This window comes from Falco rusticolus, chromosome 12, assembly GCF_015220075.1.
Source record: "Falco rusticolus isolate bFalRus1 chromosome 12, bFalRus1.pri, whole genome shotgun sequence".
Lineage (NCBI taxonomy): Eukaryota > Metazoa > Chordata > Aves > Falconiformes > Falconidae > Falco > Falco rusticolus.
The window spans coordinates 839,166-865,083 of NC_051198.1; the positions used below are offsets into that span (position 1 = coordinate 839,166).

General features: G+C 39.8%; 1 protein-coding gene across 4 annotated transcripts in view; it reads left to right on the forward strand.

The window, feature by feature from the left end:
* Positions 1 to 189: 189 nt before the first annotated feature.
* The window catches only part of XRN2 (5'-3' exoribonuclease 2), a 52,551-nt gene continuing 26,822 nt past the window's right edge, over positions 190 to 25,918 (forward strand). For 2 of the 4 annotated variants that reach the window (XM_037405481.1, XM_037405483.1), the window contains exons 1-20: positions 190 to 344; positions 7,689 to 7,840; positions 7,925 to 8,036; positions 9,209 to 9,320; positions 10,410 to 10,468; positions 10,548 to 10,637; positions 11,750 to 11,822; positions 11,929 to 11,979; positions 12,332 to 12,489; positions 12,888 to 12,962; positions 13,069 to 13,202; positions 13,292 to 13,349; positions 13,440 to 13,547; positions 14,597 to 14,641; positions 15,836 to 15,967; positions 17,313 to 17,431; positions 20,802 to 20,937; positions 24,313 to 24,420; positions 24,508 to 24,597; positions 25,113 to 25,185. In XM_037405481.1, the coding sequence (XP_037261378.1) occupies positions 270 to 344; positions 7,689 to 7,840; positions 7,925 to 8,036; positions 9,209 to 9,320; positions 10,410 to 10,468; positions 10,548 to 10,637; positions 11,750 to 11,822; positions 11,929 to 11,979; positions 12,332 to 12,489; positions 12,888 to 12,962; positions 13,069 to 13,202; positions 13,292 to 13,349; positions 13,440 to 13,547; positions 14,597 to 14,641; positions 15,836 to 15,967; positions 17,313 to 17,431; positions 20,802 to 20,937; positions 24,313 to 24,420; positions 24,508 to 24,597; positions 25,113 to 25,185 (1,960 nt within the window). In that variant the 5' untranslated portion in view covers positions 190 to 269. Of the gene's footprint in view, positions 345 to 7,688; positions 7,841 to 7,924; positions 8,037 to 9,208; positions 9,321 to 9,989; positions 10,076 to 10,409; positions 10,469 to 10,547; positions 10,638 to 11,749; positions 11,823 to 11,928; positions 11,980 to 12,331; positions 12,490 to 12,887; positions 12,963 to 13,068; positions 13,203 to 13,291; positions 13,350 to 13,439; positions 13,548 to 14,596; positions 14,642 to 15,835; positions 15,968 to 17,312; positions 17,432 to 20,801; positions 20,938 to 24,312; positions 24,421 to 24,507; positions 24,598 to 25,112; positions 25,186 to 25,918 lie in introns of those variants that run through there. The other 2 variants (XM_037405482.1, XM_037405484.1) reach the window with 2 other exon arrangements.

Here is a 25,918-nt window from a genome sequence, read left to right on the forward strand (position 1 = left end):
TCGGGGGCCCAGCAAGGACCCCCGGGAGGGCAGGGGCCAGCCCGAACAGCAGCCCCTCCGCTCCCCGCTGGGGCCGCCGCGGCAGCCCCGCACCTGCGCGCTCTGCCGCGCCCGCCCGTAAGATGGCGGCCGCGCCGCGTGCGCCTCACGTGACCTGCCCCCACAATGCCCTGCGCTGCCCTTTGCCCCCGGAAGCGCTGCTCGCTGCCTCACCGGGCGCGGCTGTTGCCGAGAGCCGCGGCCGGCCGCCCCCGCTCCCCTGGCCCGCTATGGGGGTCCCGGCCTTCTTCCGCTGGCTGAGCCGCAAGTACCCCTCCATCATCGTCAACTGTGTGGAGGAGAAGGTGAGGCGGGCCGCCCCGCAGCCTCCTGTCCCGGGACGGGCCCCTCTAGCGGCCGCCCCGCGGCTGGGGGGGCTGAGGGAGCGCCGGAGGCCGGGGTCGGGGCCAGCGCCGGGGCCGCGGGACCAGGGCCGGGGCCGGGGGCCGCAGGCAGGGCCCGGTGGGTGTCGCCTGCCGGCGCCGGGCGCAGCCCGTGCGACGCCACTCCTGCCCCTCTGTGCTCTCTCGGCCACTCCCGCTGCCTTTTCGAGTGGGGTTCGTCGGTCTGGGGTTTCTTTCTTTACTTTTTTGCGTTTGTGTTTGGTGGTGGTTTCTTGACCGGGGGCTTTTAGCCTGGCTGGAAGCAGCCGGCGTGGGGGAGAAGTTAGGGCTGCTGCTCGGCTTGTGCCCAGCGGTGCGGACCGGGGGGGCAGAAGCCGAGGGGGCAGGAGCCGGGTGCCTCGGGCAAGTTTTTAGGCCCCAGCCGGTTTGTTGAAGCCGGCCCTCCCGAGCATGGTGGCCGCTGCCTTTGCCGTGCCTCGGGCAAAACAAGTGGATTTTGTGAAAGGGTTTGGTAAAACTTCTGGTGAATAGCGGGTAGTGGGGATACTTTTTGCTGGTTCTTGTTTTGTTTATGTGCTTGTTCTTCGTAGTCCCGGCTTTTCAACAACTTTTTTATAAATTACAAGCTGAAGGAAGCTTTAGGACTTGTTGAAAACAAAAGTGAAGCTGCCTGTCTTGGAAGGAGTAAGGAAATGCTAGTGTGAATGGTTAAAGGTAACTTGTGGGCCTGGAAACTCGTCTGTCTCTGTGAGATCATCCTGTTCTCAAGCAGATCAGTTCCATGGTGCTGCGTGTGAAAGCTGGTGCCAGCACAAGGGTGAGGGTGGGAATGAGGCATTTGAGAAGAAACTGAGCTGTCCCTTTCTAGCTGCACGAGTTTTGTACAAGATTAAAACAATGTCTTGGTGTACATATGGTCATACACTTCCTTGGGCTCTCATTCTCCTAGCTTTTCAGTACTTCACAATTGTATCATTTTCAGATCTTATTATTTTTGTCAGTCTTTTCTATCATATATTAGTCCTTCTACAGCTTCCTGCTTTAGCCTGATTTTCTTTTTTTAATGTGCTCACAACGCAGCAGGTCATGCTTGCATCCAAGGCTTAAAACAATTGGTTTAAATTAATTAAATTTTAAATTAAAACTGTAATTGGACTCTTTAACCTTGAGCAGGTTCAGCTTTTTTTGGTCTTGCTGGTATTTTCTAGTATAGAAGTATCTCCTGCCCAAACATGAAGCTGATTTTCCCAAAGACGTCCTCTGAAATCTGGCTTTTCATAGCACCAGAAGATGCTTTTTGATGAAGACTTAGTCCTGACCTAGTTGCTGGGCTCCATGGGTGGTCTTTACTAACCTGCAGCTCACAGTAGGTACAATTTGTTGACTACTTTGAGCTGGCTGGTGTCACAGTCCACTCAGTGGACTCATGATGCTTCATTTACTATGATCTTGAAGCGCAAAATATCAAGGTGACCATGCCAAGGGGTTATGCCTTGATCAAACAGCACAACTTTATTGTTTGCCTGTAAAGCGGCGTGTAATAGATAGTGACAGGAAGGGAAGAAAAGGTAAAGTAAAAAAGAAAAGGGAAGAGGATTATAGCTACCGCCACGGGTCCAAGGCGTCCCTATGGTTCTTCTGATTGTCATGATCCTTGGTGGGGAAGATCTTCAAAGTTCGGTTGCTAAGGAGCCATCTTTTATGCCAAACAACACACCTTGCTCCTCCTCTGGCCCATGGATTGTTGCCAGTCTCCACCTTCTCGAGCAAGGTTACCAGCATGTCCAAAGAGGAGTGCCCGAGGTGTGGTTTGCCTTAGAGGCAGGTAGCTTTAGGCCAGGAGGTGTGTTTTTGTATTATAATGGTATTATAATGAAGAAAATTCACGTGAAGTTCAAGTTTTCTGGTTTGTTGCTATGACAGCGGTTGTGATCCATCTTCTGGAAAGCAGTTATGCGGCCTTATATAGTCATTCCTTTCAGTCCCAGGTAGCGGCATAGTACTCCTCGTACCATGCAGTTCTCCTTCCCAGGGTCTTTGCATCTTGGTGTCCATGAGGACCACATTCCATCTCCAGGTCTCTGTTGGCAATGTTGAGACAATATAGTTCTCTTTGGGCTGACTTACAGCTGGTCACTGCCTGCAGTTGATGGCTGGTGTTCATCCCGTCCCTCGCACCAGCACTGAGCTCTGTATGGTTACCTGGGGAGCGCTCTCTAGGAAGTAACAGCTTGAAATAACATTGCCTTATATTTTGCTAGGCCCGTTCTCAGATCAGCTGGTTCCTTTGTGCACATCATTGGAGCCACACGTGAAGGCTTGTGCCATCCTCAGGGACATGGTGGGAGGTGGAAGGTAATGGGGAGGATGGGGTTGTCTTCCTTCAGCAACAGCACAGGCTTGCATTGGATTTGAATAGCTGCGCTGTGATAGCTTCACAGTGCAATGAACACGATGAGGTATTCTCTTCAGGGTTAACTTAGCCAAAGTTTTTCCAAGAAGATGAAGTCTCGAGTTCATGCTTCGTAAACTGTTTTTTCCTGTATGCTTTTCCAAATAATTCTGTCGTCTTTTGTCAGGTTGTACTAGCTGCGTTCTGCCCTTCGTAATACTGTTTTTGATCCCTGCTGCCAAGCATGTGATGTGGCTTCTGCCTGCTTGCTACCTCCTGTCCCATGGGAGAGACATGCCTCCTGTTTGGGAAACAGTGTAGTGTGAGGAGATGGAAATGTGTAGGCAGGGTAGAGAAGATAAGGGAAAAGAGAGTTAGGTAATTGAATTATGTATTGACGTTGGGTGGTTTTGACTGCATGTGTTACCTGCCTGCCTTCAGCGAGATTCTAGCATATGCAAATGGCAGGCAGTTCGGTTTTAGTATTCAGTTCTTGTTACAGTCAAGGTGTTTTTGCATTTCAGATTCGGGCAGTGAAACAGAACCATAGATTTGGATTAATTAAATGTTGCACAGTTAAAACTGTGAGATACTCCTTTTGTTTTTATTACAATTGTGGTTTCAGTTAGCCTCTCTCAGCATGATGTGTGAAGTTTAGTTTACCTGTAGCTGCAATAAGTGGATTTTTTTTTATTCCAGTGGATAGGTAAAATCTGAGGATTTGTGCTCCATGGGGAACTATTATAGAAGCATGTGGTTTGTGGGTTTACAAGTGCAGCTTAATCACCATTTGTATGAGTGTTTGCTCTGGAATAAGCTGTTGGCAGCTAGCAGTGATTGTTCTGGTTGCTTTACCAAACTCTTGGGTTTTGTGCCATCTCTCATGTGACCTATTCTGAGCGTCTGGGCAACCCTTGGTTCAGAGGGCTGTCAGGTACATATCTCGTATTTGAGTAGCTCTTTCCACCAAAGCAGGGAACTCACAGAGGTGAACAACTTCTTTGGTTATAGTCAGCATCACAGCTGGCTGTATGGTCCAAGCCATTCATTCACCAAATCCCCTTTTCCTCCATTACGCCAAAAGTTCACGTGTGCGAATGAACACCTGTTTCAGCAGTACAGTTAGGCTGTGGAGGCAGCAGCTTTAATAGTTGTCTGTCATATTTGTAGCCACGCTGGCAAGATAGCCTTGGCACTCAGTAACCGCGAGGTGAAGTTTAGTTTTGGTTTTTTGAAGCAGTGTTCTTCTGATCAACAGGATGCAGATAGAGCTTTGACAATATAAAGTAGATTCTTTTACAGGTTTGTCTTAATTGTGAATGGATGTTTTACACTTTTGTCTTGCAGGCTTGTCCAGCTGTTTCTGGATAATGCTTTAAGATCAGTTTATTTAAAAGTAGTCATAATTTAAATAGCAAATATATCTGCAATCTGCAACAATTAAATAGTTTGCTCTAAGAGCAGGAGACATCATCACACATTTGTAAATTATTAAAAACTTATATTAATCTTTATGCAATCAAAACTGCTCAAATATTTAGGTACAATAAAGGTTTATATAGTTTTGGTTTTACTGAGTTTGTGATTGTATGTCCCTTTTTTTGGGTCTTTAATAATTGGCTTGTAGCAGCAAATGTTCTTTATTAAAAGAAATGAAGAGATACAACAGATTCCGTTGGGCCAAGTTAGGTTTACCATAGCTGAAATGTCAGATCCTGATGTCCTCATCTACGTTGCTTTGTTCCAACTTAAGAGCACGATGCAATTACAGTAAGGACAGCACATGGATAAATCATATTCATTAAATTTTTTTATATTTAAATCTGGTCATAAATTTGAGAGCATACTAGGACAGTAGTGAGAAGCTGTAGTTTGTCTTACTGTAGATTAATTTAAACTTCTCTCACGATGTAATCAGCTCTATGTGTATTTTAGGATTGCTATAAATCTCTCTAATCAGAAATTTTGTATCTCCCAGTAGCTTGTCTCTTCGAAATATTAAAAAGTTGATCCATGTTCTCTTACCATGCTAGATTATTTCTTTTTCTTAAATCTGATTAATCTTCTTCTTAAGCTGAGCAGGAAGAATAAGAGGAAGATCTTGAAAATAATATAAAATCCAGGAGAGACTATTCTTAATCAAATTCATATGAATTAATAAAACTGCAACTAAAGTATCATATTTGAAGATCTGTTTTCAATAGTTTCAAAAGAGGCTGTAGATTAAAAGTGAACAGTTTAGTTATATCACAAGAGATATCGCTACCAGATACTTAAACCTTTTACAAGGCTGTTCCATTAAAAATCTGATAGGTTTACGAGAATATAATGGTGAAGTTGCTGACACAGCAGTATGCAGATGAAAACTGAATGGCTTTCGAAGACATCTAAAAGAGATCATGCTTATTTTGCTATACCTTCAAGACTGAAAGTAAGATCTGTGAGGGGGACAGTTTTATTTTACATATCACATAGTCGTAAGCCTTTGATATCTTCTGAGTCACAGTTAGCTCTGGCAAGAGGTTTGATGAAAGATCAAGTAGAACACAAGGCAAGCTTCTCGTCCCATTATCTGATGTTAACCAGAATTAATACTCTTCTTTTAAAACTGTAGGTCTTGGTTGCCCAGAGTAACTTTATTAGAACTGCAAGCCACAGTACAGTGTTTGCACCTGACAGTTGGTTTCTGCCAAAACCATGTGATTTGTGTTTGTGCGTTCTAGAAAGTTCAGAAAAGGAAGCAAGCAGTAGTCGAGGTTTCATCTGTCAGGATTTAACTAGTTTGGGTGAATAGTATAGGAAAGATGCACACTGGCAGAAATTTCACCTGGTTTAAAGAAGTGAAATAGAAGGTCTTAGTGTTCGGTTATTTAAAAATGACTTCACAAAATTGCCCTGAAAGAATTGCATACACCTATAACTGTGAAAAATGTGAATACCAAATAAAGACTTATTTTGCTTTAAAGGTTTTAATTTTTGCCTTTTAAGACTGGGGCAAGTTCAGCTAGTTCTAATGATACTTTAAGCAGGAAAATTGCAAGGAAGTCAATGATACAATCTGTAAGGTGTTTTTTTTGGTGTTTTTCTCCTTTGGAATCTGATAGTTTGAGCTCTGTATCAGACCTGGGAAACTAATTTAATGAGTAGCGGGCAGCAAGTCTGCAAACAAATTCAGAGGGAGTGCTTGATGTTGGTTGATCGGCTGTGGATAAGTTTCATGTGAAGGAGGGGACCAGCAGCACCACATCTTTCCCTCCTGTCTCATGCAATCCTGTGACTGTAGTCTTACATGTAATAAAATGACATTCATTTCCCTTCATTTCGATTTATGCCAAGCTCTTCAAGAATACGCTTCTTTCCAACTTTATGATATGTTATAAACCTTTTTGGTCATAATTTCTCTGAAAATCATTTTACTTTTTCTTGATCAGCTCATGTCTGTTCCATGCTGTTGGTTTCACAGTGGTTTCAAATTCAGTGGTTTACACATTTGGCTGGTGGTCTTGCTTCAGAAGGGAGAATGTAGAATTACTCATGATAGCTGTGAGAGTGTTGTTAACTGCCGTTTGACCAAACTTTAAAAAAGAAAACAAACCAAACCCACCACAAACAACAACAACAACAACAACAACAAAAGCCCCAAACCCAAAAAAAACCCCCCAAAAACCCAAAAAACACCACCACAACAAACTCCCAAACAAAACAAACAAAAACGGCAAATGTGTGGTGAGGAAACAAAACTGGACCTTGTAGAGGAGGCACCCTTTGAAGCACTCACTGGTGTTTCAAAACTGCTTGCTCTGACAGCTTGAGAGAAGGGGGTAAGGTTTTTTGCCTAGGTGTTACAGGGCTGACTCCAGTCTCTGCTCTGGGGCTGGCGAGAGGGACTGTTGTCTTCACCTAGGTAGTTACTTGTCATCAGCATGGCAGCGTATGCAAAAATAACATGGGACTATTTATCGCTTCCAGTTCAGCTGAGATTTGTTTTCTTTGTGCTTCTGGGTTTACTTTTTGTCACCTGTTGTAAGTGTTCAAGAATGTCAGAGTAGTACAGGAATATGGGTGCCTGTAGGTGGTTTAGGGCAGTTGTAAGTTTGCTCTGAGTTTACAGTCTGCACTGTGGCCTGAGTTTCTTCTTGGTTAGGCAGCAGCCTGACAGTGGAAAAAGTGCTGAGGTAAAGGAAGTGAAGCATTAGAGTAAAAAGTTTACTTATTTTCGGAAGTAGAAGGTAAGGACTGGGTTTTATTTAGCATTTCAAATATAGCCACAGAAAAACACAGAGACAGGAGTTGAAGAGTTCAGGGTTTGAGGATCTCGGTGCATTGGACAGTCATGAGGGAAAGAAAGACATGTGCCCAAAGCGGAGGTTTGGCTGGTGGGACCTGAAAGGATCTCCTTTCTTCGTGTAGTGGAATTTGAGAGAAGTCCTCTTTCTCATTAAATCTCATCGCCCTTTGCTTACCAGGATGTGCTGATGTACTTTGGGAAGCCTGTCGGTCATCAGTGGGGCTCCAGTATACCATCAGCTGTAGGTGAATCACTTTTACTGCCCTGTCTCCCCCAGCTATGTGTGTGACTTAAATATCAGATTGCAGCGAGAAAAGGCAGAGGGGCAGGTTTGTTTGGATGTATCAGTCTGGGGATAAAAAACTAAGCATTAAAAGCAGGAAAACTTTGATTCTTCTTGGTTATCTTGTTAAGGTTATAGCATCATATTATAAACTTTGAAGTCCCTTTGCTAAATTTCGAGGGAGTCAGTATGGTCTTGGCAGTAAAAGGAATTGCTTTCTTGAATAACAAAGTGCTATTTTAATAGTGTAAGCATGCATTTTCAGGTAATTATGTGGGTAGCGCGAGTGTGTACGTTAATACCTCTGGTTATTTGTGATACTTCTCTAATCAAGTACTGCAGTGTTTGTTTCAACTGCATTCACAGGCGAAAGAGTGCAATGGCGTCAAGGTTCCGATTGATACAAGCAAACCTAACCCTAACGAGGTGGAGTTTGACAACCTGTATCTGGATATGAATGGTATAATTCACCCTTGTACACATCCAGAAGACAAGTAAGGCTTTTTTTTTTTTTTCTTTTTACAAATAGAATTTATGGATAGCATTTCAGATGTTAAATTGAATGCTCTATGTTTTAGGCCGGCACCCAAAAATGAAGATGAAATGATGGTTGCTATTTTTGAGTATATTGACAGAATCTTCAACATTGTAAGACCAAGGCGACTTCTTTACATGGCTATAGATGGAGTAGTAAGTATTGATATATTTAGTTCCCAGTAATGACTGTAAAATTAGGGTAGATGCCATCTGCCTATATACTTGTGTTAATTTAGTTATGGTGAAGGTAATTAAAAGTATTAATGGGGTTTGTTGTCCACAGTGTTGTATGAGCTGGCTAATGTAGTCTACTGCAGTCTGAACTTTGTTTCTGAAAAGCAGGAAACTTCTCTAAGACAGTAATGCTCCTCCGTTCTGTGGCTTTAGTAATAATTCATGCTGCAGGCTAGGAAAGACCAGAAAACCATTGAAGCAGACTCACTTAAAATGGGCTGTGACTTAGTTGTGCTGTGGAATATTTCCCAGGCTAACCTTAAGGGACATTTGAGGCTGAAAGCTTGTCTTTTGCTATTCCTGATCCTCGTCTGCCCTCAGTACATCAGTTGGTCTAATGAAAGATACCATCCTTTTTAAAACTTTGCTTTACTGAGTATTTTTCTATCCAGCTTGCATATTCTCACTGAGAGATGCCAAAATGGTCTAGCAGAGACTGCTGGTAGGACTTTTAAGCTTTGGCTGGTTTTCTAGGCTTTTCAGTTTCTCAAAGGTAAAATGAGCATCATTAAGTAAAAAGTTTTTTTAACGTGAATTTGAGTGCAGGAATTCTTAACGTGTGTGTATGGAGAAGTAATCCAAACAAAATGTTGATGTAGTCTTTTTAAAAACCCCAGCTGAGCTGCTGTAAATAATAGCTCACTACTGTCTGCTGTAGTCTTTTTGTTTTCAAGAGTTATGAATACAAATGTAGGAGTTTCTTGTTGGAAGATAGGTATGTAAGAAATAATGGGTTTGGATACATGTCACTAAGTTTCATTTATTTTGCCAGAGAAACTTTGAATCCTTGAGCTTTGTGGGGTTCTGAGATGGGAGTACAGTTGGCTTTACCTCACCGAGAAGCTTAAGAGACCTAGGCAGAAACGTGTCCAGCTCTCTGCGCTGCCATGAGAGCTAGTGGTGACGTGAGACAGGGACAACAGAAATCACTGTTTCGGTTACAGTTTAGACTGATGTCTTGTTAAATGCTTGTATAATTACAGACTAGCCTATTTCAAAAGACTGGTCTTGGCTGCCAGAAACAACTAGCAGAAAGGAAGCCGTTGTCCAGATGCTATAACTGATTTAAGCATTGTGATACTGTTTTTTAGGCTCCACGTGCAAAAATGAATCAACAGCGGTCAAGAAGATTCAGAGCATCAAAGGAAGGCATGGAAGCTGCTGAAGAGAAGCAAAAAATAAGACAAGAAATTCTGGCAAAAGGTAAAGCTGTGACCATATCTGAGGTTTTTCAAGTGAGAGTCACCTTGTTTGTTTTGAACACTTCAGGAAGGGATGTCTTGCTTAGTGGATATTCAGATGTGCATTACCAGGAGGAGGGGATAGCAAGCCTACAGAAGAATGCCTCTGTGTTTTCCAAAGTTAAGAACTAAGATAAAACAAAATGCCACTTTTTTTCTTCTGCTGTCTCCTGCCTGTAATAGATTTGTGTTGAGTACTCTTAGTTCCTTTAGAAGAACAGGGATAAATGTAGTAGTGGGAAACTAGCCAGCTGTCATGAAAGTACAGATTTCTAGGGTTTGGTGAAAGGATAGTTGAGGCTTAAAAGCAGGGATCAAATTAAAATACTACTCCACAGGAATAACGAACTGTGAGCAAGAGTAGTTCCTGGGCAGTGGAAACTCTAAACTCGGTGAGGAAACAAAGTCAGTGCAACTTTCGAAGGGTGACAGTGACGTGACTCACGTGAAAGGAGCATGTGTAGCTGACGCATGCTATCTGGGCTGGAGCAATTAATTCAGGTGACTGTGTAGGAAGAACGAATGCTGTAGCCCAAGTGAGATGGCCATTATGTAACTTAGAAATTAAAAAGGGAGGACAAAGACTTTTTTTAACGTTTCTTCCTGTAGCATTTCGAGACTACGAAGACCCTTTATGAAGCTCAGAGATGAGAGAAGTTGATGTAACCCTGTTTGTGAGCCCAAGTGAATAGATAGTGGAAACATAGGGGAGAATATGTAAGAAAATGATTATTTCCTAATGTTTTATGTCATTTAGCAAGCTTAGTTTCTTTGATATTTCTTTCACAGTCTTTTGACAGAATAGGTAGTGAAATCACTTTTCTGAAGTAACAATGTTTGTAAATGTACTAACACCTTATTTTGAGATTACAATAATGTAATGGTAAGAGCTGCTTTAATTTTGGGGAGGGGAGTGTTGTTTTTTTTAAAACAAACTAATTTTCAGTAAGTGTTCATTGTTATCAGGGGAGCCATCTGGGTTTTTATTATGCAAAAATGTTTTTAATGTTCCATGTTGATTTACTTCTGTTAAATGTTTTTATTGCTGTAGGTGGCATTCTTCCTCCAGAAGAAGTGAAAGAGAGATTTGACAGCAACTGTATTACACCGGTAAGTAGCCTTGCACTTTAACCAGCAATTGCCAGTGTCTGAATGAAGGTTTAATATATTTTCTTCTGTCACTTTTTAGGGAACTGAGTTTATGGACAATCTTGCTAAATGTCTCCGCTATTACATTGCTGACCGTTTGAACAGTGACCCAGGGTGGAAAAATTTGACAGTAAGTTTCACAGTTTCGTACTTCAGGAAAATTAAGGTGATCTATTAGGCTGGGTTGAGATACAATTGAAAAGTATAAATTTAAACAGATTTGTCTCCTCTTCTGGCACTGTGCTGTTGTTAATCATGGACCAACTTGCACATTCTGCTGGGACTTCAGTGATAAATTTCATCCTAATAACACAATTTAACAGCACCATTTGTTTTGATTTCATTTAAGAGCAATAAAAAGATTTGATAATAGAAGCCACAGTCTGATATAATGGGAGACAGGGTTTCAGGAATACTTTTTCTTCTTTTGGGGAAAAGTGTCTTAAGTATATAGTATATGTATTATTTTCACTATTTCTTGTTTTAACTTGCTTGCTACCTCAGGTAGGCTGTGTTGTCTCCATTATTCTAATGATGGATGACAGTAGATGACAGGCAATGAAAATAACACATACTAGTTTTGTTGTATTTTTGGACTAGTCTCCTGTTCCTCGACCACTCCGTATCTGCTGAGTTTTGTTTCTGACAGCCCTGTCTTTGCTCTGTATGAGAGGGCAGAATAGTCAATCTTCTCGGATGCAGCTGTCTGGTTTATTTTCCAGAAGCTGACTGTTAAAGCGGTCTAATTAGAGGGCAGTTGACTCTGTTTAATTCCCCTCCATCAGACATGAGTTTTACAAAGGCTAATGTGCATCTGGACATAAGTGTAAGGAGGTGTATAATGTTGTAATGTATCCAGGTATGTGCAAGTTTAGAAGATCTAAAGGGAAGTGGGCGTGTGTGCTTTATCTGTTAGTTCTCTGGAGCATATTTTGATTGCCCTGACAATTTATCAGGAAACTACAGATATGTTAGTTACCACTGAAATTATCAGGTCATTATTTGAAACAATACGTCAGCTTCATCCTTGAATTAGTAGAGAAAAATGAAGGTCTATTCATTGATTCCAAACTCTTAAATAATAATTTCATTTTGAGTCAAAATATTTTAGTTAAAACTACAAGGTAGAATTTCAGATGTTCATGTTAGATTCAGTATTCCATATAACTACCTAAGTTGTTTTAGTTTCGGGTTTTTTACTATGGCAGCATAAATTGTTTACAGAATTTAAATGTTTTGCAGGTTATTTTGTCTGATGCTAGTGCTCCTGGTGAAGGTGAACATAAAATCATGGATTACATTAGAAGACAAAGAGGTAAAATTCAAATAAATGCAAATGCTTTGTTTTAAATTAAGATATGGTCAGTAATGATTTATTTTACTTGGCTTTGCTTGACTAAATGTAACTTTCTTTTGTATAGCTCAACCAAACCATGACCCAAACACTCATCATTGTCTGTGTGGAGCCGACGGTGAGTTCTCTTTTGCTAACAATATGTCATATTAAGCTTTCTTGTGCTGTTTTCTGATTGAGTTGGGCTTCACTTGTATTTGTGTAAGTAATCCAGTGTACTTTTTTGGTTTTGGAAGTTCTGTGTAATGTATGGGGAAGGACCTAGCACTGTCCATAGCTGAAGGGCTAATTTTCACTTCGTTGTACTATCTGGGTGGTTTGTGGGTAAGCACATCCGTCTGTTCGCACTTGCTTAGGGTAGAATGTACTTTGCTTTTAAAACTGGGTGTTGGGGTTTTTTTGTTTAAAAATCAAGCTTTTTTTTTTTTTTTATTCTTCATTATATTTTATTCTTCTCTTTTGGTCGGTAGCTGATCTGATTATGCTTGGGTTAGCTACACATGAACCAAACTTCACTATAATTAGGGAAGAATTTAAACCAAATAAACCCAAGCCATGTAGTCTGTGTAACCAGATGGGTCATGAAGTTAAGGATTGCCAAGGTTTGCCCAGAGAAAAACAAGGCAAGGTAAGAATTTGCTGATTTCTAGAAATTCTTTTTGTCTATAAGCTCGTTTATGCTTTAATGAGATCTTCAAACTGTTCTTGCTGTTCGTTTTGATTGAAACATAATGCAAATTATATTATTGAAATTACCCAGTGAAAATTACACTTCTGTAGCACAAAAATCTTGTACCAAACCTAATGTCCTCACTTGTGGTGTTCTGTTGTTGGGCTGGGTTTTTTCCCACTGGTGTGAGAAAACTATCACTAAAGACATGCAAAGTAGCAAAATGCATGCTTGGCACAAGAATTTGAGAAACTGTACTTGTATACCTCTTAACTCCTTTCAAAGCAAGCCTGTAAAACTGAGCCGGAGAACTTTAAGGTGAGCTTGGATATAATGCAACTCTCCTTTTATTTTAGCATGATCAATTTGCAGACAGTCTTCCTATGGCTGAACAAGAATTTATCTTCATCCGATTATGTGTTTTGCGAGAGGTATGTTGAAGCAGTTACTGTACCTGCTTTATACAAATGGGACTTTTAAACTCCGTACAGAGCGTTTTCTAATGTCCTTTTGTGTGTGTGTGTGTGTGTGTTGCAGTATTTGGAAAGAGAACTCACTATGGCCAGTTTGCCTTTCACCTTTGATTTCGAAAGAAGTGTTGATGACTGGGTCTTTATGTGCTTCTTTGTGGGAAATGACTTTCTTCCTCATCTGCCTTCTTTGGAGATCAGGTACATGAGAATATATGTTTTCTTATCCTGCAAGTATACATTCTGTGCTTTTAAATTAAAAAAATCTCCTGGGGTTTTTTTGTTCTTAGGGAAGGAGCAATCGATCGCTTGGTTAACATATATAAAAATGTGGTGCATAAAACTGGGGTAAGTCTTTTTACTTTTTCTTTAAAAACATCTGTGTGTTTGCTGCAAAAAAAGCCTTGTTTTTCAACTATATTACTTTCTAACTTGCAGGGGTACCTCACAGAAAGCGGTTTTGTCAACCTGCAGCGAGTCCAGATGATCATGTTAGCTGTTGGAGAAGTTGAAGATAGTATTTTCAAAAAGAGAAAAGATGATGATGTAAATTTTTTTTCCTACATTCTTCGTTACATTTTGGTTTTAATCAGATGTGTTACTGTTAAACTGTTACGGCCCTTTAACAGGATAAGAAAAACTCCAAACTTTGTATTTTTTTCTTATAATCTATAGTGACTTCCTCCATACACAAAAAAGAATTGCACGCTTCCAGTTGATTTTCTGATTGTTACCCCAAGTAACAGCAGAACAAAAACTGTGTGCGAGTTCTGTTACTGCCTGCAGCTTTTTGAATAGCAGCTATGAAAACTGGAGAAGGAATGTTTTTTTAATTTGCTGCAGCATGTGGAAGTGCAAGCCAGGAGCAGGGGTGAAATACTGAATTGGAGTTCTAAGTGCATTCTTGTCTTGCTGTACTTCCTGTCATTTGAAATGTGTTTATAAATTGTTATTTTGGTGTGTCTCTGTAGTTTATGCAGCTTTTTGCAGACATCTTCCAGTTCACTAATAAAGTTCAGGGGATAAAACACCTTGTGAATTAAAGGGCAGGGTTGTGTTTACTTTCCAGTCAAAAAATGCTCTGCCAGTGCTGGCAAAATGTTTTGTTTATAGTTGCCCCAGCCTGCACCTCTTGAATATCAAATTGGCATTTCCACTTCAAGTTTTCAGTTTGCGTGGCCTAAGAATAAGAAATATCTTCCTTGAGCCGCCTCTTTTCCTGTTTTGAGGACTTTAGGAAAGTAGAAGAGACATTACTTTTTTTCTTGGTGGCTGTTCCAGTGCAGGCAAGGAGCTTGTGCCCTCTGACACTGCTGTCACATTGAAGTAAGGCTATAGCTAAACATAGCAGATGATACAAGCCATTACTGAAATTGTGGGGCTTTGAATGCACAGCTACATTTTTCCCCCGTAGGTTTTCAGGGTAGGTTAGAAAATCTCGCGTCTGCAAATCCAACGGAAAATTGACCTATGTCTTGTTCAGAACATTATGTAAAAAACCTATGGCCTTCCGGTCAGTAGAGGATTATAATGAAATATTTTTCCAGGAAATCTGTATGTTTTACTGATTTTATTTCTCTTTATTCTTTGTCTAGGATAACTTTAAAAGGCGGCAAAAAGAAAAAAGAAAAAGAATGAAGGTAAGTTATTTCCTTTCACAATGCAAAAGCTAGCAAGAATTAAAATGTATACTATAGTTTTCAGCACATGGGTTGGTTGAAGCTGCAGTTGTAATCATGGTATTTTCTGGCCTTTTATGTAAACTGTGTTGCAGTAGAATAAAAAGTAGAGTGTTTTTTCATGGCTGTTTGTAGACTGGGGCTTCAAAAGAAGGAATTGCATATTAAAGACTTCTTAAGAGGGAAAGGAGGGACAGTGTTGCATGCACTGGATGATAGCTGTACGTTGTTTCCCTCAAATTTGCACTTTCAAGATTATTTAGTGATGCTTCAGCATGGTCACTGTACAGGAATTCCTTTTCCATGCATTGACACAAGTAGTCTCAGCAGTTGTTTTGCCAACGGCAAATAGAGTTTAGTCTGAGTTTCAAGTTAAATATGTGTACCAGTTTGCATTAAATGGATTTGCTCACTTAGAGGCATGTTTCTAAAAAAGCAAGGAAGGCTTTCCGCAAACTATAGTTACCTTGCGTTCTGCCTGTAAACAAGTCGATGTTGTCAAAAATCTCTCCCTTTCTGACCCATGTAAATCATATTCTTTAAAACTGTGTTATTGAAATGATGTTGAATTTTCTTCTATTAACAAAATAATTCTGATATTTTAAGTGGGCTCTTGTGTGTTCATTTCAACATAGCTCTTTGTTGTTGGTTAGGGCATACAGGTAAGCGTAGCTTCCAGAACTTTCAGGGCATATGATATCTCCCTCTGAGTACTATCAAGATCTTGTGTGTATTTTTTAAATTACATATTTTCTGACTATTCCTATGAGAGTGGGAGAGGTTGTTCACTTTGCTTACAAAGAATACATTCTGGCCAGTAAGTTAGACGAAGTCTCGCTTCCGCCCCCCACCCCAAGAAGAAACCTGCCTTTCAGCCCTTGTAGAAAGAACATGGGCACAAAATGTAGGGGTGGGTTGTTTGGTTGGTTTGGTTTTTTTAAAGAGCGTAATAAATTATAGGAATATAAGGATCTCACTTGAAAGTGTCATCTTATATCTGGTTGTGGTAGTTAAACACAACTAATTTAAGCTGAACTAAGTAAATTATGCTTGTTTCATATAACATGTTAATCCCAAAATTGCAGGAGAGCGTTATCATGCTGCTGTGGAGATTACACAGCTTTTTCAGTATACTTGTATATATTTATCTTTTAGAGGGATCAGCCTTCTTTTATTCCCGGTGGACAGTTTTCCCCTCAAGCTCTGGGAAATCGATCTAGCCCTCAGGCAATCAGTAACCCTAGACAAGCCGCCTTTGAGATGAGAATGCATGACAGGCAGAATTCTGTAAGTAGATGTTCAAAGGTATTTCCACGTAGAAGGGGAAATAATCATCCTGTGTTGCTCTGAACACCCTTTTCTCCACCCCACCAAGCTTTCTTGAAAAGCAGACACCAAAACATTTCTGTTTTCAAGGAAGTGGCTTTTAATAGCCAATCTTTATTTATTTTGTGAATAAAATGGTGTTTTTAATGTTTGGTATGATACTGCTTGTTAAATAGCTCTGGGAGGGCAAGTGTGAGGTGAATGCATCCAAGTCAGATACAGGGGCTCTTCTCCCTGAACTTGTTTGCCACTTGCAGAGTCAGGTTTAGGAACTTCCTCAGTAGCCTTGTGAGAGACACAAACTGAATACCTGAGCTGGGGGTCTTTGCAGTTACCAAAAAGAATATTAAAACGCACAGACACATAGATATTTTGTATTTTGGAAATCTGTGATTTGCATGGGTACATGTTTGTCAGCTGATTTTACTTTCCAAAGCATTGCTTCTCACTGAGAAGAGGAGAAACTTAAATGAAGCTTTTGGAAAGGTATTAGGAAGTGAGAGGAAACTGGAAATAAGTTGAGTTCTGTGTTAGAAGTCTTGATTGTTAATTTTAAATAACAATTATAACTAAAGTTTTATTTCTGAGCACAAATCTTTATCCAGTGAACAAATTAAAGGTCCTTTTCATCATAAAGATGTGTATTCTGTCTCCTAAGAATAAATAAATACAATATGCTTTTTCCAAATATAATTTCTGCTATTCTTCCCTTTTAGTCTTGAAACTTTTGCACATGGGTTAGGCAAATCAGTTCCTTTATGGAATGGGAAAAGTTTCTTTTAGACTCTGTAGTAATAGAATAGATAAATTTGAAAGGCGTTTAAAAGATCAGTCATGAAGAAACTTAAGAGTATTTCTGCCAGTTCTGAATTACAAGCAGCGGGTTTTTTTACAATAATCTGCACGTGCTTTTTTCACCATTGCTGTGAAATAAAGTTCTAACATAAGCTGTTAGGACTACAGAAAACAGTTGTATTCGGAAACGGGAATATATCAGAAATGGCATGTTTTATCAATTTATGCTATCTTGTTCATGCATTTTTTTCTTTCTCAAATATAATGAACTTTTTGCCTGTTTGTATTAATGCCTGCCTTTTAATACAAAGATGTGGTTTTCTTCTCTCTTGCTCCTTGGCTTAGTAGTTTAAGGATTGTGTAGCTTTTGCCTTGAGTTTTGGGGGAACTAAAAATAATGCATGTGATTATCACGAAGCTGTTAATTTTAACTTGAATTGGAAATGCCTAATAAATCCTTCCCCACCACCACCTCCCCCCCCGCATTTATCTGTAATAATTCTGACCCTAGACAACTTCATCATCTCCAAATACCAGCCTCACTTCTGATGGCAGCCCATCCCTGACAGGAGGAATTAAGCGGAAAGCTGAAGATAGTGACAGTGAACCTGAGCCAGAGGATAATATCAGGTGAAGCCATTTTTTGTAGCACTTTGTTAGCGAATTGCTGAAATAGATGCAGTCTAATTAATGCCATTTAGTTTAGAGCAGCAGTGCCTTCAGATGCTTTTCTATGATCTTTTTATCCACCAGTAATTAATGTGGAGGGTTAGAATATTCACTAAATTCCAGTGAGATGTGTAAGCTATAGCTGTTAAATCTAAGTATCTAGATTAGTATGCGTGCAGGTTTTCATCCTCCAAGCCACTACTCCCTTTGAGACCAAGCACTAGATTGGCTAGACATTCACTGTTCAGCTTTGATTATGTGAGCTGAATGCCGCTGTTTTGCAGTTGAATTTTTGAGCTGTTTAACCCATAAAATTCAGTTACATTCACATGTGCAGTGTTATTTATCCTGACTATCACAATATGCTTTCCTCCATCTTTGATTTGTAGCAAACCCTGTTTTGTCTATGACGAGTTCTTTAAATGCCTTAGGATGGCTGATCCCTAGATGATTAAGGGATAGGAATTTTATGAGAATTAACTGACAGCGAATTACCAGTGAGTCTGCATTTGTCAAAGGTTTAAATCAAGCTATCGCCTTTTAAGTTGAGGATGAAGACCCTTACAGTTTTTTGTTAAAGGTTCTGCGCTAATAAATGCAACCAGTAGGTTTTTGTTTCCTGTAGCGTCAGGGAAGGTAAGTGGACATGGGAAAACAGTAAGGGTTACTTCATTGTGAAGTACTGATGACTAGTGTCCAACAGTTACTGTGACGTTTGTGACATGCAGCCTGTCAGATCTTCCAATATGATGTGTTCTAGCTCTTATCCTTACTTTCTTTCCTATAGGTGCAGATCTGAATGGATCGATAGGGTTTTTTTAATCAATCAAGCAGAATTTTTGTCTGAGTCTGGGTTTTAAAGTGTACATTTAAAAGTTACTTTCCATTTGAATTTTAGAAGAGGTTCTCTAAGAAACTTTAATAGTCTTATAACAACCGGTGTGAATGAACCGCTGTGATTTATGAGTAGCAATAGTTCTGACAGGGTTGGTATTGTCAAGCAAAACCAAATGCTACATTCATCTGCAGTTAAGCTCTTTTGTAGCTCAGAATACTTATTCAGATCCTTTTCTGAGTGGAAACTAATTTTATACTTCTCATTGTAGGTAAAAACAACTGCATAAAGGTATTAGATGCAGCAAAGTTGTCTGCAAAGATACATTTTATATTTAAGATGACTTTGAAACTAGAATAAATAGTTCTAGTCAACTAGCAGATTGGTTTTTGTTACCTCACAGAAAAGGTTTTTGAAATTTATGCAAGTGTCTAGCTGCCATGGAGCTCCTAGGGTCAGATGCTCATAGGCTGCAGACATTCTTGACTCTGTCCTTCAAGACTTAATGCAAGTAGCTCTGTCCTTGCTCACCTTCCTTTCTTAGTCCTGAAAATATGTCTTGGTTTCTCTACCTCCTCATCAGTTTGAAACTTTGAACTAGCTCAGGTCAGATTTTTTAAAAGCATCCCTGTACTGGGCAACTAATTTGAAACAGAAGCAAGGGATGATCTTTTTTCCAAAACCAGAAGGACATGTGTCATGTAAAAAAGCGTTGATTGATCTTTGCTGTCTTAAAGGCTTCACACGCTATATTTATTGCTCTGCGAGATTCTGACAAGTGAAGTTGGAGTTGGCCTCGCAGGTTACTTGTGTGCTTTAGGTTCTGTATGTAATTTAAAGTGGTGACAGCCTTTGTGGAAAGAGATCTTGCACAATTGGTTTTGGCTGTGATAATGCCAAGTTTTGAATTGTTGGGAATTAAATTCTATTTCAAAGCCCCACCATTATTAAGGGATTATCTGATTTAACTAGTTTCTAAATCAGATTTGTAATTTGCTTTACTCTAGTTCACTTGAATGCCAAAAGTCACATGAACTTTGAGAGATGTGTAGAGAATGCATGAACTCTGGTGATTAATAGGTTTAAATTTAAAAAAAACAAACAAACAAACAAAAAAAAAAAACCCAAAAAACAAACCGAACCATAAACAAACAAAAAATCCCAAACCAAATAGTTCTATGAGGGAGGTCAGTTCTGAAGCATGATATCATGATTGAACCAAATGTTAAGTCGAGCTTTATCTTTCTATTACTTAAACTGCCTTTGTAGATGGCAGTCTGATTTGAACTGTGATTTCACCCAAGATTGTCGTGTCACTTCAAGTTGTTAGTCCTAAGAATTTTGTGCATATTAATGGCTTCTTGCTTGTGGCACAACTGTTCTCTCAGAATTTACATGTCACCTATTGAATGACAGGGAACACAGCAGATGCAGCAAGCGGATAAAATGGCCAAGGATGAAAAGGTCAGGAGTCTGTAGACAGCAATCCCTGTTGCTGCCCATGCCCCCCACAGCTCTATTCCTGCTGCCTTGTCAGGTTTTTGAGGAGCCTATGGTCTGGGCTTACTGTTAGTCTTCATGGAATGATCTTGCTTGAAATGTGGCACAATATAGAGCGTTATTCACTTTTTTCCTAAATTATACAGTAGAGCTGAGAGATTCAGATGCTTGTATGTCACATGAGCAAATGGCTCTTTTTCCCCTGCCCCATCTGTAGACAGACATAATGGGGAGCTGCATGAAGTAAGGATAAATGGTGCCTGAGATTGGTGCTCTTTTGGCTCCAATATCCATTTCTGGCATGAAAGGTTGAAGATCCTTGTGTAGAAGGGAGCTAGACTGATGTGAGTCAGCAAGCACGGGATCCCTGAGTTGCAGTAATTCTGCTGGTAATCGTAGCTTGTCTGAACAGCAATGGAATATGGAAATCAAGCTTCTGTTGTTTATTATTTATTTTCTTACTTTTTCATTTTGATTAACTGGGAAACTATCTTTTCTGCTTGAGAGGGGTATTGAGAATAGAGGAGTGAACCTGATGTGAAAAGATATTCCAATAAGATTAAGATTTTGGCCTAGGGTAGATTAAATAAGGAAGGGAAAGAGTTTGTTCTCTTTCTAGTGGTTGGAAGAGTTAAAGAATAGAGTTCATACGGCAGTTTTGGTAATAGATTCCTGATAAGAGAGGTAAAATTGCCAACCAGGAGCGATACTGTTCTGGAAAATCCTGACAGCAGCAGGCAGAGGTTTGAAAAGCTACCCTGTTCCTAACAAGTACTTTGAAGACCTATTTATCAGGGTGGTAGCTTCAGAATTTCATCTGGATTTTGTGTGATGCCAACCATCAAATTTTATTCTCTTGCTGTTGAGTATTAGTTTTTATGCTTTCACTTCAGTTGTATAAAAATGGGAGTTGAAGTAGCAAGCGACTTTAGCTTATATTTTAATTCAGATATGTAAATGTGCATATATTGACATCTATTTGTGTTTGTTATGCAGGTTATGGGAAACTGGTTGGAAACAGCGCTACTATAAAAACAAATTTGATGTTGATGCTTCTGATGAGAAATTCCGTCGTAAAGTTGTACAGTCCTATGTAGAAGGGCTTTGCTGGGTTCTCAGATACTATTATCAGGTACTTAAATTTCTTCTTGAAACTTCAGTTTTCTTTTGCATCTGTACCCTATTTCTTTTCAGGAAATAATAATTATCCATTGCTCATTTTTGGAAAGCAGTGCTTTTTTTTTATGATATAAATAAGTGGGTGCTCATTCTACGTGGCACTCAAGATTTGAATGCATTTTTTGTTTCTCGCATACAGTAACAGCACTTGTTAGTTTATTAAGGGCTGATGCATATTTTTCCTTTGCAATACATAACCATGCATAGTGAAATTGCAGATGACTAAATGAGTGAACAAGGGACAAAGCCTGTGAAATGCTAGTAAGAATTTGAACGGAACAGAGTTGTCAGTCTCCTCCATAGATTGTAGTGGTCTACATGAAGTGTATAGTGATTGAAGTAATCTGTATCTGATTTAAATATTTTGATAATTGAGATTTCAGATTGCAAGAGATTGGTTAGACATATTGGGGCTTGTTGCACCGATCGTTAATAACTAGCTTCATGCCCTGAAGACAAAGTAAGTTGTGTTTTGTGTGTGACCTGGGAACAGAATGTGCTTGAGCCAGTGAAGTTTTATCTGTCTCAGCAGAGCTTTGTATCTTGAACACAGTGCCACACTGATAACACTGCACACTTTTCATAGGTAGCTCACATCTGTCCAAATTGGAGCACAGGCAGGGCAAATACCTCACATGCCTGCAAGAAAACTATGCAGTCTTAAAGTTAGTTTATTTTAATGTGTACTCCTTTCCCCACTCTTCCCCTTAGAACAAAAAGGAAGAGTCTTCCCTTCCACTGTATCAGTTAGGTTTGCAAGTCTGTTGCAGTTGATGTGCAGGGGAGCTGAGCTCTCCTCACCTTTGAGTAGCTCCTTTCGCCGAGGTCGAATGTCACCTGGACACCTTTATAGGTGGAAATTCCCGTGACCCTGTGCACAGTCAAGGTCTGCTGAAAGCAAACTGTTTTCCCGCTAACCATGGTAAAATACGTTCTTAGAACTCTATATGTGCCCGTATGTCTCCAAAGTGTGTAAATGAATATTCAGATGAGCGGTAGGTGTCTGCTGGCTGGAAAACTGTCAGTGTGACCTTCAGTGGTGCAGTAGTACAAAACCACTGCAAAAGGCAGTCTGAATTTTAAGGGCAACTGAAGGGCTTATAGGAAGGGAGTATTATGCCAAAACTGAGATATTTGTGAGGTGGCCAAAATATTTATACTCATTTGAAGATTGTAAAGTTAACTTTGTTTTATGCAAAGAAGCATGCGTGGGGTGTGCATTTATTCCTTTGCAATCAGTGGCCATGGCCTTGTGCAGATATCGTGTGCTTTTACAACTGTTCAAACCGGGGTGGTGTTTGCATGTGCACTGCTGAGAGATTTGTGGCTTTGAATGTGTAGGAGCTGGAAGACAGGCACCTACCAAACTTAAAACAATATGGGCAAGCCCCTAGGCAACACTCTGCAGTCCAGGTGGTAAAACCAGTTTAGTTACTGAGATGTACGTAGGTGACTCCTTGTCCTTCTGAGTTTGTGGACGTTCTGGCTGAAGGGACCAGTGCGTATAGAAGTGATAAGTGATTACAGTTGCAAAGAAAGTGAATCTGTGAGGTTGACAGCTTCAGACTTCGGGCAGGACCATGCTGCTCTCAAGAAAACTGAGGACTGCCAATAAGATTTCAAGGAAAAGTGACTGTACAGAAAATATTTTCTGATTTAGAAATGTTCCAAAGGGAAACTTTAATAAAGTACCTAAATGTTTAGGCCTTCGTTTTTGCCATTTTGCTTCGTATTCAGATTACTCCAAAAGAAGGCAAGTCTCTCTCTAGACCTCGTAAAAATTACATTGCAGACTTAAAATAGTGCAGCAGTGAAGTACTTGCATGTGCTGCTGTTTGTACTTGCATTAACAGGACTATGTGTAGGCAAGATACTGTAACCTGCTATACATGGGCAGTCTGTTGTACTGGTATGGAGCAGCAGTCAAATCACTTTCTTCCCATATCGAAGTTAGATTAGGAAGCTGTTCGGACTGGGGTAATTTCAAAATAGGCTTGCTTGAGGGTTTTTTGGTTTTTCTTTTTACCATAATAACAATTGCTTCCAATAATCATTGCTTATTGTCCATAAAACTTCTGACAGAATATGGTATGTGCTTTTCTATTCTTATAAAAAGGTAATAATGCAGAGCGCGCGTTCCACTAGTGGAAACATCTGTTTGGAGGGGGGGGGGGGGGGAAACAGGAAAGAAAAAAATAAAGAAAGAAACCAATCCACCTGGCTTTTGAAACATACTGAAACCATATGAAGAATTACATCTAATAATTACAGTCTCAATAATTTTATACCAAAAATATCGCTGGAGGAGCCTCATTGACATTTGCTAATTCAGAATTGGAAGTCAAAATAGTAGGCTTTTGTTTCAAGTGGTACTGCTAAGAAAAACAGCTGAGGAGGTGAAAACTTGACTTAGACCTTCTAGAGCTGCGTTTCTTTTACAAAATGCATTGTTCTGATGTGTTTTGAGTTTACTTTATTTTCTCCTTTTTGAGGATTATTTTCTGTCTTTCAAGTGAATGCACTTTGTATTTCCCAATATTCAGGATGAAGAGGGGAAAAGCAAAATGTTACTCAAAGTGTGTATTAGTGCTGGTACTGAACAGAAAAGTAACAGTTAAAACCAGAATACTTTTTTAACCTGCAACAAATAGTGTTCACGTTTTCACACCTTGTGGCGTGAAACCCTTGTCAGGGTTCTCTGGTCTCCCATATTCCCAAGTTAGCAGTGGGATTTTGCATTGAAAAACAGTAGTAGAAACTGTTTACACAAGTTGAAAATGTGTCCGTTTATTACACGTTCCTCAGCTTAGCCCCAGGGACTGGTTACCTGTGTGGATAGACTGTGATTTCCTACTCTTTGCAAGAAAACTTGTGCTTGGTTTTATTAGACTTTGTGCACATGCGTGTATGTTTTTTCTCGGGGGGAGGAAAAAGGCATGAGATAAGTTTAAGATTCTGCTTTAAGGTCTTTTGTGTCGTTCTGGTGCTAGGTCCTGTCTCTTTGACTGTCTCCCTTACTGACTCAAACCTAGCAGACAGCAAGAGTACTTTGGCATAGAAGTCTATCCACTGTTCTGTGCTGCTGAGGAAATGCCCGAGGTCTCCATTCACTGTCCAGTGAATTCACTCGCTCTAGTCTGGCTATGAAAAGTTAAGTCCCAACCTGAAGTCCAGAGTACCTTTAGAGGCCAGAGCTCTTTCTTTTCTAATCATTGGGACTCCTCTTTCTCCTGGTTGTTGTTGGGCTAAATTTTGTCACCTTTTGTGACTGGGCTATGTGATTATTTTTTTTCTTTTTTGATTTGTTGATTTTGTTTCTCTATCCTAGGGCTGTGCATCCTGGAACTGGTATTACCCTTTTCACTATGCTCCATTTGCTTCTGATTTTGAGGGTATTGCAGACATGCCTTCAGATTTTGAGAAAGGCTCCAAACCGGTAGGGCATCTTTATTTACGTATTTATTTACTTATGATTTAACAGCTCATTAGAAATGTCCTACATCTGCTTGTTTAATTTCAACAGTTTAAGCCTCTTGAACAACTCATGGGAGTATTTCCAGCTGCAAGTGGGAATTTTCTGCCACCAACATGGAGGAAACTCATGACAGATCCGGTAGGAGTCCTTGTTGTATTCCCCCCTGTAAGGTTATGTCATCTTGCAGTTGTGTGGGCGTGACTCACTGCTTCTTACTTCAGGCAGAAAAATAAGAGACCAGGAGGGAACATTTTTGGTAGATTGCAGAGATTCTTCAAAGATCCTTAAAAGTGGCTCTTTGAATTCAGATGTTTCAGTGAGAAAAGTTATTTCCTGACTGTTTTACTCTTCTTTTTAGTAAGATTGTTTACTTTCTTATAGAAACCTTGCAAAATGTAATTGGGGAGCAAACACATTAATCCACTTATCTGGAATCATTCTGTCCTGCTTAATTTCTCATTCTGATGGAAGTGCCTTACCACACTTTATACGTGTTTAAAGACGTTTAGTAAGAGATGTTTTTATTAGTCAAAGTCCTTTGTATCCTCCTTAGCTTTGTTTGCTCACCCTCTGTGAAGTATGGTACTACATGGCATTCTGAGTCAAATTCATAATTGGCTTTAATGATTATTTTTTTATTTTCTCACATACAGGAATCAAGCATAATTGACTTCTACCCTGAAGATTTTGCTATTGATTTAAATGGGAAGAAATATGCTTGGCAAGGTGACATTTCAACTTTCTTTTTTGAGCTATAATATACTGACCTTAGTTGTAATAATCTGTGTAAAACTAGGAAGAAAATGGAAAATTGGTGAGATAATGATGCGCCAAGTCACACAAGTAACTTGTGTTACTTGGTGTGTGGGAGAAGTATTTTTGCAGCAGGTATATTTTTGAAAAGAAATCAGTATGGAGAACAACTTATGGTTCAGTAACTGATTTAGGATTGGCAAGGATTATTAGTAATTTCAGCAGTCATTCTAGATTTTTTAATTTGTCCTGAACTAGATTAATCATTTCTGTGTTTTGATCAGGCTTACTGTGTAATTGTCTTTTGTCTTCTTTGCATTTAATTAATGGATCTTGTTCTGTTCAATCAGTGGCTCATTAGTACCTGGTGAAAAATGCTTTGGGGAATATAGAAATACTTGGATGCATACAGAGAATGAAAAAGCAGCTATAGTATTTAATGCAGCTTCTTTCTTTAGAGAATATTAAAGGTCTGCCAAATTTTGTGGCTGGTTATGCTGCTCAGGCAATAGTGTAACATCTCAGTTACAGGTATAAATAATTATTTGGGCACAAAATTAAACACATGAAATTCCACCTGAGTGTAAGAAAGCACATTTTTACTGTGAGGGTGGTCAGACACTGGAACATGTTGACTGGCGAGGCTGTGGAGTCTCCATCCTTGGAGATACTCCAAAGCCAGCTGGATGTGGTCCTGGGCAATCTG